General features: G+C 39.7%; 1 protein-coding gene across 3 annotated transcripts in view; it reads right to left on the bottom strand.

The window, feature by feature from the left end:
• Positions 1–8,772, bottom strand: part of slc35a2 (solute carrier family 35 member 2) — a 12,167-nt gene extending 3,395 nt beyond the window's left edge. Inside the window, exons 1-6 of one of the 3 annotated variants that reach the window (XM_008317905.3) lie at positions 8,453–8,772; positions 5,831–6,013; positions 5,523–5,674; positions 4,859–4,981; positions 3,087–3,664; positions 258–2,408 (exon numbers count right to left, since the gene is read on the bottom strand). In XM_008317905.3, coding sequence (XP_008316127.1) covers positions 2,390–2,408; positions 3,087–3,664; positions 4,859–4,981; positions 5,523–5,674; positions 5,831–6,013; positions 8,453–8,516 — 1,119 coding nt within the window. In that variant the 5' untranslated portion in view covers positions 8,517–8,772 and the 3' untranslated portion in view covers positions 258–2,389. Of the gene's footprint in view, positions 1–257; positions 2,409–2,693; positions 2,999–3,086; positions 3,665–4,858; positions 4,982–5,522; positions 5,675–5,830; positions 6,014–8,452 lie in introns of those variants that run through there. The other 2 variants (XM_025059585.1, XM_008317904.3) reach the window with 2 other exon arrangements.
• Between the last annotated feature and the right edge of the window lie 5,250 nt (positions 8,773–14,022).

The following is a 14,022-nucleotide window of genomic DNA, read 5'->3' as shown; positions in this document are numbered from 1 at the left end:
ATATATACATATATACATACATATATACACATATACATACATATATATACATATATATAGATACACATATATATAGATACACATATACATATAAACATGTTCATATATATATATACACACATACACACGTATGTATACGCACATTAGGGTCGTTAAAACCAATTAAGATGGGGGAGATCCATCAGATTCAAATTTGTAATGCATTTAACATTTTGGCAAAATGACTTGCATTGTTTTTTTGTTCCTTTTTTTAAAAAAAATACTTTCCACCCACTTATCATTGCTGCATTACAACGTTGACACGCACTATTTGCACAGCACACTGCAGAAAACAATTTCACGCAGGTACTTTGAGCTCACGCCCAGCATTTGTTTGTGGAGGGTTCAACTTCAGGTCAGATGGACAGCCTTATCTAGCGCAGGGCAGTAAGCTGACTAGCAGAATTACCCTAATGGACTGTGATGAAAGGTATTAAGTAATACTTCAATGATACCGCAATTGTTTCTTGACATCTTTCCACATTAATAATCGCATCATTTGGATAAAAAAAATGCCACAAATAACAGCTGTTCAACAACACTGATCTACCTGCTGTTATTTGTCTTCTGTTCCAGCATTATACTAGAATATATTTTGGACATATTTAGTTATTTCAATTTAACTTGATCAGTTTACTGATCACCCTGCGATTAAATATTGTGTCAATCACAATATTTAATGTCTATGCATATACACATATATATATATACGCATATCATACACACATATGTATATATTTATATACATTTATACACATATATTAATATATGTACAGTATGTGTGTCAAACATGTAAACATTCAACATTTTTTAAAGTCACACCATAAGACACCAAGCAAGAACAATTCAACACATACGGGAAAAAAAAAAAAAATCTTCATTGTTGGTGTCAAATTAAAACAATTTAAGTCATAGTCAAGTCTTATTATTATTTCTGAACTCATGAAATATTTTGAATATTGAGATCTTTCATTTCTAAAGACGTGTAATCTTTTTCTACCTTCATGTTTGCTTCAGTAGTACATTTGAATAAATTGTATTTGTGTGAGACATCTGAGAAGTTGGGAACTGAGCCCCTTTTGTGTTGCTCCTTTTTAAATTTGTCTACCTGCTCTTTACATTTTAAATAAGTATTTCAATCCATAATAAATGGAAAAAAAAAAGTCGTATTTATCTTCAGTTAAAGATACATTGTATCATAGCTTTTTTGTTTTTTTTTTTTTTAATTATTGATTTTCTAATAACTCACTTCTGATTGGGGGGGACCTCCCTTTCCCCTCAGTCTTCACAAGAGGAGGGACATTTACCTCCTCGGTCAGTGCTGGCCGCAGTGACGTGATTAACGATTGGCGGGAAAAAAAAAAAAATCTTTCACACCCAAAGTGAACACCAATTAAAGCAGCAACACAGATTAAAAGTGTCATCGACGAAAGTCACATTGGCAAATTCGACAAGTTTAAGGAAATTATGAAATGCCCCTAGTTCCAGCTAAGTGAGAGGAAGATGAGTTTTTAAGTAGGACTGGTTCGATCCCATACAAAAAAAAACAACAACTACCGTCTCTTCCAATACCTAAGCCCAAATGCCATAATCGGGGACACTATTGCCTCAGCAATGGCAGCCCGCGACACGCCGGCATGAAAGTTTTATCGAACCATCCCTACGTTTTAGTAAAGGAAACAGCAAAGTCGATCGCAGAGGCCATACGAGTACAGCATGGCTTTTATACAGATGATGAAGAAGAAGAAAAGGCACCAAAAAGCAGCAACAGGAAACGCACCTTTCCCTGCGTGCGTGTGTGCTTGTGGTTCCATGTACATATACACAAAGACTGTTTTGCACTGAGCCTGGACTGATGAATAACTCTGATGGGGTTTTTTTTTTTTCTTTCTGTCCATTAACATCCGTCACGGTATTTTCTGTCGACGTTAGCATCAACATGATGTCACCGAAAAAAGTAGACCTTGCCTCCTCCTGATCACATGATTCAGAACGTAAGGAAGTCGGAGCAGCGGGGGGACAACAGCGGGCTTCGAGTGTATTGTGAAAGTGCAAGCGTCGGTAATTGACGTGTTAGTGTACTAAAAATCAATGGCTCGAATCATCAGTAATCGGAGATAATCATTAAAGTGTCGAATGATCAGTGTAAGGCTCGGTCTCCACTCAATCAGTCAAATGTTTAATTTAAGGCATTAGCGGCAAAAACACACAAACAGACGACGACAACAGAAATGGAAAATAGGGAGTAGACGGGGGAGAAAACTCAGATGTTCAGGGTGCGGCTCCTTGTTCATGCTCAGCCTCCTCCTTCTGTAACAATGTGATTGGGGGGGGGGGCGACAGAAAGGAGTCATCGCACTTCCTGAGCTCTGAGGAGGAGGAGGAAAAGGAGAGAGGAGATACAAGTGTGTTAGAAGCAGGACGAAGAGGAGGAAGACTGCGATATAGGAAAGAGGAGACCAGTCTTCTTTTTTCCCCCCCAACTCTTGCACACTAGTTGTAGTTGAGGGAGTAGAAACAAACAAACAAAAAAAAAATGAAAACAAAGTTCTTCATCAATTGTCAGGTTTGTGCAGCAGGAGAGGGTGAAGTGAAATGTCGGAGTCTGGAGAATTAATAAGTAGACTCACAGGGTTCACTCAGAGATGTTTGTTTTTTTTTTAGTTAAACGGGAAACACAGAAAAGGGTGGAGTCGGGAGGTTAGCAAGAAACGGACGGGATACGAAGCCAATTTCGAGCAGTGTCACAGTGAGAGGTGGAAGACGGTATGTTACGTGGAAGAGTCGGGATGTTTCGTGGGAGCGGGGTGGACGTAAAAAAAGGAAAATACACTCGTGAGACTGTAGGCAAGCGAGAAGCTTTTTCCAAAAAGTTATAGAGCACATGCAGTAGCAGATCCCCAGGACTTAAACCTCTGACCCAGTAGAGAACAAAAGTGAAGCGAGCACCAGGATATGCCTAAATGAACAGGAGATAGGGCAACATAGGGAGGGAGAAATAGTGAGAGAGAGAGTGAGAGAGAGAGGGTCACTTCACCAGCACTGACTTTGGCAAAAAGGCCTCCAGCACGTCGCCTTCTTTTGTCCTGATGGAAGATGAGGAGGTGGTGCTTACGGTCGAGTGGCCACTGCTGGACGGTTTGGGCAGACTGTACATGTAGACCGCGCCGATGACAAGCCCTGCCCCGACTGTGAAGAGGAAGTCCACGTGAAAGCCGAACAGGTAAATGGACAGCACCGTGGAGACAATGATGGAGAAGGAGGTGGCAAAGCCCTTCAGGATGTTGTCGGCGTATTTGACCACCACGGCCACCAGGAGACCGCCGAACGCCTGGTTGAAGATGACGCACCAAACCATGTTGGTGTAGCCAAAGAAGAAGCCTTGCTGGGCCACAGCAGTGCCATCGTTCCACCACAATCCCAGCATGCCCAGCGCTGTGCCGAAGATTCCCAGCTGCACGTTCCTCACCCACACGGAGGCCGAGCTTCCCTTCAGGATTTTCTCAAAGTAAACGCCCGCAAAGCCTGATGACAGACAGCTAATCACCACAGCAACCAGACCCACAAAGTAGTTCTGGTTGGTGGAGTTTACAACCGATGCTTCTTTGTTTCCTTCTTGCTGCACCTACAGAAGAAGAGTAGCAGCCAATCAGACGAACTGAACAACATATACATAAGTTAGACAACAATGACCCGCACCATCTTCTAGAAAAGTCTTTTCCCCTTTGACAAAAGAAAAAAAAAATGCAACAACCTTCCTTATAAAGGCAGTATGTTTTATCACACTCAGAACGGCCACATCACACTAATAACGGATAAATAAAGGCAGTATGTTTTATCACACTCAAAACGGATACGCATTTATTGCATTTATTTATTAATGAAAATGTCAGCTGAAATGTTTATTTACACGTCTTTATCGTGTAGAAAAAAAAAACTCCATCAACCGCCATCACATTTTTCTTTTTAATCTCGCGCACCCTCTAGTGGCAACTTTGGGAATCCCTGATCGAGAACATTGACTACAAACCATAGTGTTTTATAAGAACTGTAATGTGAAAAATAACCCAATCGTCTTTATCGTGTAGGAAAACGTATTTTCTGCAAAAAAAAAAAAAGTTAGTTTTGTCTGTGCAATAGTGTCAGGCAAAAGAATTAGACATTGTTAAAAGACTCAGAGAAGTTGAATATTTTCATGTGTCTTTCTTCAATTCATGTGAGAATACCAGCGTTATGTTGATCCAAATAGGCCTAGATTTAAATGTGAGTTAAGTAAATTGTGAGTAAATTGATTACTGGATTATATTTGACAAGAAACTGCTCCAGATCGCAGCCCAGATGTGCCTTAAACTCAGTTAGCAAAAAAAAAAAGAGCTTATGCATAGAATTTTAAGACGATTCAACTGTGATTACATTTAAACATTGGTTGTAAAATGTAATTACACAGAAGAGCCACTAGATAGAAGAATTTCTGTGACTTCTGGTTTCTCGTTAAAGTGAATTTCACTCATTATGACATCACAGAAGTGTGTGTAGTATTTCACTGACAAAAACAGGATGCATTCCAATTTAAATAGTAAAATATATTTGTTTAACTTAATGTCAAGCATTTTAGACACTAGATACTACTCGACTCAAAAGTCTACTCTAAAAGTAGTGCAATGATGCCTGAGCGGGAAGAAGAAAAAAAAACCCAAAAACAATTTATTACTAAACAACTATTTGAAAGAAGAGCTACTTTAAAAACACGTGTCTATGACTGGACTACGAGATCAGAAGGAGATCATATGATAAAGTGTGTTTTGGTCAGGTGGCTTACCTGAACTATGGCAACTCCAACGAAGAGCAGCAGTAGAGAAATCCACTGCACCCTGGACAGAGACTTCTTGAGCATCAGGACACTGAATAGAGCTGTGGTGAGGATCTTCAACTGGTAGGTCACCTGATCAATACCGGCACCAACACCAACACCAACACCTTACATCATACATGAGTTTGTTTTGTTTTGTTTTTTTTCTTATTATTATTAATATTTAACATCTGTTAATTAAATGGCCAGAACTCATGCTTTTTAACACAGCTGAGTGCACCTAATTAAATGGCCAGAACTCATGCTTTTGAGTGCACTGCTATCACGCTATTAATCAGGCTTTTCCAAGAGAAATCGGAAAGTTATAATCCGTCTCTCTCCCACGTTAAAAGTCCATGGATAAAATAAATGGTGTTACTTCACAGGGACACACAAGAACTGCAAGTAGCTCTCAACAAAATGGCTGCATCTTTGTGAGCCAAGATGGCCGATTCTCTCTTATGGTCTCTGGCATGGTAGAGTGAGCGGTTTACAAACTACATACAAATCTCATGTTGCAAAACGTCTAGTTAGACGTAGATGCTGTTAACCAATTCCCTAGAATTATGAACTATCCCGTCAATGTGTTTGGGTTTGGACATTTGAACTGTCACTAAGAACAAGAAAGGCAGACCTGGAAGGTGGCAGCAGGCAGGTTGGAGATGGCGATATACTGCAGGTTGTTCTGCAGCGTGTAGATGAGTGATGGCACAGCCATTTTTAGAGTGTCTTTGTACTGAATGATCACTGCATCTACCAGGAAGGACACAGTCTCTTTTATACTAACTGGAGACACAAAGAGAGCGTGGGACAGAGAAAAGGGATGGGGAGGGAAAAAGCGGGGGTGACACAAACATACAAACAATTAAGGGACAGACAACTCAGTGATGATACCCTTCTAAATGTGTCCACAGCTTCGCCCCATTTGCCTGTTGAACTCACATCTCCTTTCTGATAGGGTGATGAGTAGACATGTCAGGACCTTCAGAACCTCTGCCATCACCACAGCCGACGTGGCAAAAAAACGATCACCGGGTAGCGTTCGGACATATCTGATGCTGAGGATGAGAGAGGCATTCTGGACCACCAGCACTGCTAGACTGATGTACTTCAACCTGCTGTGTACTGCAGTAAAAAAAAAAAAAATAATAATTTTAATGAACCCAAAAAAAAAAAAAAATAATAATAATTTTAATGAACCCCATCAGATCCAATAAAAAACAATTGGCGGATCATGTGATACTTTTACCGTCGCAAAAATGGAATGCAGACAATGTAGATAAATTGACATTGAGATCATCAGGTGCACTGTATAAAACTATCCTATTTCACATAGTTGGTCTGAAAACTGAAAATTTATTTACTGCAAATAAGGATAACAAGCTATTTCAGCGGTGGTGACTGACGCCTCACTGCTGTTGTCTCGCGTTACAACCCTAGAGTAAACAGTTCTATTGGTCAAGTTACAAAACGTTACTACTCCACATGTAAACAAATAAAGCAATCAAACAAAAAATTAAAGGGTGAGATCTTTAAACAACTATATCTGATGTTTACAAAAGAACAGGAGGGTGTGACCAATAGAGTTGCGACAAATATTCTGAATAAGTACAGTCATATCTCTACAGTGTTTACTCAGGTCTTTCAATCCACTCACGTTCAATATCTCTACAGTGTTTACTCAGGTCTTCCAATCCACTCACTTCACGGATTTTCAAGATCGAATTAGGACCGTGTTAGGACAACGTTATGTCTAAATTTTGTTCGTTTTTGAAGAACTGGAAAAAAGCTGGAATTTGTTCTGTGGGTCAATAGGCCGTTCCTTGAAAGGGATCTGGGTTGGGTTTTTTTTTTTTTTTTGCGAGTTAAGTGAAATATTTTTGTTCGTGGTTTGTAGCACTATTACGTGTACAGAAACGATTAAACCAGTTTAAAAAGCTGTACTAAATGCATGACTTGATACAGGATAAGCAACATACTTGAAACTGGTTTATCTACTTTAAAAAAAAAAAAACAATGAAACTAGCCAACACCTAAAGACAAACCCTTTTTTTCTACTTTAAAGATAAACAAACACCTGACAGACATCAGGGTCAAGACACACATACTGTAATATTTCTCTATTTCTTTATTAAGAAAACAGAAAAACAGAACAGAGAATTTAATGCAGGATCTGACACGTGACGCCCATACAAGCAGGTTAAACATCAAGTCAAATCATATTTCCACTATCACACTACAAATAAACTGCTAAATTCAAAGAATACGTTTGAAGCGATATTCTCCGGTTTTCAATGTCAGTAAGCCAAGACTAACAGGCACCAGCAGACTGCGGACAGACGGCAACAACGGTCACAAAAGTGAGACAGGGTTCAGTGAGAGCAGGCGTGAAAAACTGTTGGGCTGGAATGACAGCTGACGGCTAAAGAGTTACCTGGAAGTTTAGTTTGTGTTAAGTTGGAAAATCTTGAATAGAATTGTTTTGGGCTGACCTCAGAGAAGTACTGAGTAATTATTTTTGGAAAGGTGCTAACTACTGACAATGCAATTAATAGTGAAACGGCAGAACAGTTCATTTTAATAATAAATATGAATTATTTTTGGAAAGGTGCTAACTACTAATAGTGAAACGGCAGAACAATTCATTTTAATAATAAATATTAAACAATAATAATACATTTTATTTCATAGGCGCCTTTCTGCCACCCAAGGACACCTTACAATGAATACAAAGATAACACCACAGCATTAAAAAAGAAATATAACTGTATTTTTTGTATCTTCTGTTTGGTACTCCCATGGTATTGATTTATTATTTTTGTATTTAGATGTTACTTTGAAATGTTCCCGGTAAATGTGATGCGCAGAATAAAGTTTGCATTTAAATGAAGTTGCATATGTTTTCAGTGCTATAGACACATGTCATCTCTACCAGATTTAATATTTGGATATAATAAGTTTTATTTTTTTTAAGAAACTTGAACAAACTGGCATCTCGTTAGTGCACAATATAGCTGATGTATTTATACTGATACTACTATTGATACTACTATTGATATACTGAGAAGATAATTCAGAACATGGCTAACGAAATGCCATCAGTTGACATTGAAGTCACTAGCTTTAAAGCATTTGAGAACCTAACACTATAACTAACTAACATTACTGTCCTGACGTCGTTGGACTAGCGAGTAATGACCTTGTAAGACGATTTAGAGACAAACATTATATTTATTTTATAAGTTGCTGCACTGAGGTCGCAGCCAGTTGGACAATTCTGGCTGTTTTGGATCAAATGCACCAAACAGGATCCATCCACTGCTCTACTTCAAATGAGCGTTCGTTCTGTAAAAAAAATATTACTCTAAAAAAACTGGTAAGCGTCGGGTTAACTTCCAATATTGTAGTTTTTAGTGTTAGTTGAACGACATTGTCTAATAGGTTCTTGATTATAATTTAACGTCCGTTAATTAGTTCAAGTCTTTCTCACCAATACTAGGTTCTGAGATGTCACAGTTTAACCTTCAGCTGTTCCGGACTGCGGTTCCGGACGACGGTTCTTACCTTCGTTCTGAATACGGATCGCTGGTTTTTCTTCCAGAGCCTGGCTGTGGTTCCCACCGCCCATACCGACCGCAGCGAGCCTCCGCCCCGCCGCCGCTCTTGTTACCCTCCGCTAGCTTTATTGCTAGATTCTAGCAGAGAGTCCAAAACAGCCTGCGCAGCGGGGTAAACTTAACTGTTTCTAACCCAGGTTAAAGTGGAAGTGCGACTTAGCTATCTTAACAGGGTTACGGTTAAACAACACTGCGAGAGAAACGACGTAAAACACCTGCGTGAAACTGTACGTATACAGAAGCTGAGTTGTCCAGCAAATAAGAGAAGAGCGTAACGACAGGAGGTATCACTCTGACTGATGTAATAGAAAGCGAGGGGGTCAAATACGAAAACTGCATTTGATACAAGGAATGTCGTTCTTCAAGTTTTAAGGCGGTTAAGCCAAGGCGGGGAGACTGCTTTTGCGTGCTCAGCGACCGATTGAATTTCCCTCATGTGATTCTCATCCCATTTAGCTTTTATTTATTTTATTAATGGTACAGAAAAAAGAATGATGCTTTTTTGACTTCATCCTTAATGGTAATTTCAGTTGAGCTTTTGATTACAAAAACACACGTTGGATACATTTAGTCTTCATCGGGTTTTAACACGTTGTCAATTCCACGACACTAGCGTGACAAATATTTCTTGTAAGTGGTTACGCTGAATAAACATAGTGGTACATCTGTTTTCGTCCACTATCTTCGATTCCGCCAGCGAACAATGACTTCCTTGGTCTAAGTAAAGTGTTTTGATTGGCTGCTGACTGCACACGTCGCCTGTATGTTCCTGTTGAACCGGAACTGTAGGTATGTACTTAAGGGGGGGGTGCTGCCAAATCTATTGACTTGCTTAACGTCATAGATATTCGCTATTATGTTAATTCTAATTTCTTGTACACTTGATGAACTTTATCATCATTTATGGAACGTTTTTTCATTCACAAAAACAAATGCTTATTACCCATTGTCTGAGTGAAACGAACTCCCTGATTAAATCTCTCACTTTGATAAACAATGATAAAAGAAAAATGTTACTAACTATGGAAGGTTTCCCACAATACTTCTGACTAATCATCGTTTTGTGTTTGTTGTTCTTGTAACTAATTTTTTACTTTTCTTCACAGCTTATTTTACCCTTTCTTCCCTTTCTACCCTTTTTAGATACATTTTATTGAGTTTTATTGTTTATAAATATTATGATGGACAGATAACACAAAAAGGATGTCTTTACAGAGGCCATTCGCTTTTGCGAGTGCAAGTCAAACCTCAAGTCTCTAAATAATAAAAATCTCATGTCTCTTCTGGTTGATTATCTATTAAGTGGCTGGTTCAATTGAGATACTGTTTAATTACACTGAATCTCTAATGATATTTTTAAGTCTGCCTTAAATTTAAAAGTTGAATGGAATGGGGTCTAGAGAACATGTAGCAGGACAACTACATGTAAGATTTTGGATACTTCGATTTAAAAAAAAAATTAATTAAGAGTTCTGTGTAAATATCCCATATTACAACAGCTGCGGCTTATAGAGAAGTGCGGCCTATATATGCACAATTCTTTTTTTATTTTATTTAGTGGGTGCGGCTTATGGCAGGCTATAAATAAATATTTAAAAAAAAATTTAAGTGAAAGCCTAGTATTTATAAACATATATTATTAATTTTGCATGCAGTTCTAAAATTTATTTTGAAGAGGATCAAAAAGTCGAAACAAACTTTGGTACCAATACTAACACCAAAATGTTGCTATCGTAACAATACTAATGTCCAGTTGCCTAACAGAACTCTTCAACCATGTGCATGGTGCTGCTGCCACTGGCACAATTTCCTGTGACACCACCCCAGAGGTAACCATCACTGAAATCATTCTTCAGGCTAAAATCGATAATCCGAACATTATGTATGTGTTTTCCGCAAGTGCATTTTTAGGTTGTTGTGAAGTTTTTTTTCGATATGTCTTTGGGAAAGTCAAAGAAACTGGAAGCTGGAAGACTGGAAAAAGGTCTCAGAGCCATCTTAGCTCATGTCTCTGATCTTTCGCCTCATGGTCAAACAAGGGGTAATAAACAAACAGGGAACACCTTACAGGTGGTTATAAATGTTTACACCCAACGAGGATTCGTGATCAGGACATCTTATCACTTCAGCATACACATAAGTCAATCAATCTACACGCATGTCAAATTTCCACCACAACATAATCCATCTTATAAGGAAGTGACCTACTTTGGTGAATATCTTTCACAGGAAGACACATCTACACCACTCCCCCTCAGCTCACAGTCTCTACATCTGGCTAAAGGAGAGAAGAAAAAAAAACCCTAAGGGTTTAACCAAATGTTGAATGTCGAACTAAAAAGTACCATACAAAGCAACAACAATTAATAACTAAGGTAAAGGCGTACAAGAGTAGCCTGAAGCTGGACAATGCGAAAAAAGGATCTGGAATTTGTTTTGGCCTTCTTGTCCTCGGAATCTTGTTGAGCGGTCACTGCCGCCACCTTTTAAAGATTGTCACTTGAGATTCACCATTCACCACTACTTGTAAATATTGCACTTAATCACTGAGACTGGACCTGCGTGCTTCTGGAATCCATCCCTCACATCCCCTACCTGGAAGAACTGTACAGTACTGAATAATGAACGGACTCCTTGATGATGAAATGAGCGTACGGCATGATAATCATGAGTGAATCCACGAGGGTCAAAAGGACTAGAACCTCAGGATTTGGATCCGGCTATTCCTACGAGTGACTCAGAGATGGAAGAAGCTACGACTGAGGAATCTATAATGGCTGATTAGAAGGAACCCTCAGGAAAATACGACTTGAGGAGAGGACAGCTGCAGCTGAAAGATACTGAGACAAAAAAGGATAAGGGAAACAACTGAGCGACAAGAGATAAGACAACCACAGAAACTAACGGGGGACATGAATTGCTAGGTGTGTAGCAGTTAGCACCAATGCGGCCTCTTAGGGTTGATGACAAGAAAGACGTTTTTATTTTCTTTTAAAAGATAAAAGAGCACTTTTTATAAGTGGCTTATGTCATGAAGGCACGGGCCATTTTGTCAAATTCCCCTCGTTGCCGGTTGTAAATGGAAGACTGTACAGATGTAACTACAGTATTTTCCCTACTGTAAATCACACGTACGACTTATTTTGCGACTTTTACTCACGTGTGAATTTCACTCACACGTACGACTTATTTTGCGACTTTTACTCACGTGAGAATTTCAGTGAGTTTGTTACCTTCACACTGACAGCCGCTAGAGGGCACTCGAGGCTTGTGTACCAGTATCTGCTACTCCTGTACCACTGAACATGTACATGTTTGTTATTTTCACACCGACAGCCACTAGAGGGCACTGGTGCGACTTATATTCCAGAGCAGCTTATATAGGTGTAGTTTTTTCTTCATTATGCATTTTTGACTTGTGCAAATTATACTCCGGGGTGATATATAACCCAGAAAATATGGTACTCTGGCTAACAGTGAAACAATAAAAAAAAGAAAACAATCTTCTTTCTTCCACCACAGGATTCAATTGTTGATTTTTCTCTATGGTGTTCACAGACTGTATGCAAAAGGAACCATCCAAATTAATCGTTGTTTTCCCCAAAACTGTTGCAAACCCCTCAGTACCCCACAATTGATTCCAGCATATTTGGTGAAACCCATGCACTGGATTATCGGGTTTTCATTATCAGAATTGAAACCGATATCAATTTTTACAGATATCACATAACTGTGCTATAATATCGGTACCGATAATATCAGTCGGCCGATATTATCAGACATCCCTATTTTTTTTATTACAGCTAATCATTAACTTTACACATTGTTCCATCTTTTTAAGTTACCGATGTTTCAGTTTATTGAGTCCTTTCTACATGTTTTTCCTCCACTTCTTTGGTTTCATTTGTGTCAAGAAACACAAAAATCTTTTACACAGCGAGTTCCTTTTCGTTCTCTCTTGCAGCGCGTTGGCTTCCCGCTTCTGCTCTTTGTACAGATACTTGTAGATGTCGCACTCCTCCTGGAAACGTTGTTTTTGCTCCCTCTCCTTGGCCATCTCCTTGGTCATCTCTTTGATCGTGTTAGCCTGCTCGGCGTTGATTGACACCTGAATGTTGAGCTGGTTTCGCACCTTCTCAAAGTTGATCCAGAGACAGGAGTGCTGCTTGTCTGCGTTTTTTTGGACGAGCTTGAGCTCGTCCTCCATCTTTTGCTGAAGAGTGTCCTTCTCCGCCTGGAGCTGCTGCAGCAGCAGCTGTCCATGGGACTCTTCCTCCTCGTGACATTTAGCTTCCTGCTCTAGCTGATACTGAAGACGGTCGGCTCGCTGCCTTGCCGTGACCACGTTGGTTTCGTAAAGAGCTTGGACTCTTTCAAGCTCTTCTTGGAGATTGACGGCCTTTTGCCTCTCTATCTGGATTTCCTCCAGCGCCCTCTGTTGGAGGATATCTGACTCACACTTGGGAAACAACACCTGATCCTGTTCTGGTGACTTTGCCCTTAAAGACATGTTCATAACTAAGAATCAGTGTATGTCTTCGTCCTCGTCCTCTTCGTCCTCTTCAAAGGTAGTACTCTTGGAACAAAACTTCGCCATGAAACTTGCTATGCAGCTTCAATTTTACATGTATTGCACATACATAAAGTTTTGTTCAACCAGGGACAGTAAAATGTTGCTTTTCTGTTTCAAATCTCTACCGTGATGAAAAAATGAGTCAAATGAGTGGTGGCATACAATGAGGAAAAACCTAGCTCCCCGCGGAGCCACGCCACATTTTCATACTTTGAGGTAAAAGACATGGTTTAACAGATAGCCATAGAAACATGATGGACAGACGAAATCCTTTCATCTTCAAAGCAAGAATTGGTCTCCTACTTTGGTTTTAAAAAAACTCCCGTCTTGGCTCTACATCCCATAGTAGAGCTGTCACCTTCCTACAGGGATTTATTCTATTTCCTTCTAAAGTCTCTAAACTGTTGATATTGGGTTTTCCATTTGTGTAAGAATTGATAAAGGTAGGTGTGTGTGTTTGTGTAGCCCAATGGCTATGAGACAGACCATTAACATTTTTAATTGATTTAGAATCAGATGTTCATCACAGATCATCTGATGCACTTTACCTCTCACATACACCATACACCTGTGACAAACCCTCACATCAGTTTAGGATGTGGTTGCCCCTGCAAAGACTGTACGGTGTTACCCTAATAACAAACCATGGATAACACAGGAAGTCAAAGCTGTTCTCAACAGGAAGAAGGAGGGCTTCAGGAGAAACAACACGGAGGAGAGGAGAGCAGCATAGAGGGAGGTGAAACGCTGCCTAAAGGATGCTAAGGACATTTACATCCTTCCTTCCTTCCTTCCTTCCTTCCTTCCTTCCTTCCTTCCTTCCTTCCTTCCTTCCTTCCTTCCTTCCTTCCCTCCCTCTCTCCCTCCCTCCCTCACTCACTCCCTCCGACAGCAGTGAGAGGTGAACGAGATCCAGCTGTTTCTCAATGAGGACAAGACAGGCT

This window comes from Cynoglossus semilaevis, chromosome 10 (genome assembly GCF_000523025.1).
Source record: "Cynoglossus semilaevis isolate Cse_v1.0 chromosome 10, Cse_v1.0, whole genome shotgun sequence".
In the NCBI taxonomy this organism is placed as follows: domain Eukaryota; kingdom Metazoa; phylum Chordata; class Actinopteri; order Pleuronectiformes; family Cynoglossidae; genus Cynoglossus; species Cynoglossus semilaevis.
Note: the sequence above shows the minus strand (reverse complement) of the source record. Positions and strands in the feature narration are given on the sequence as shown.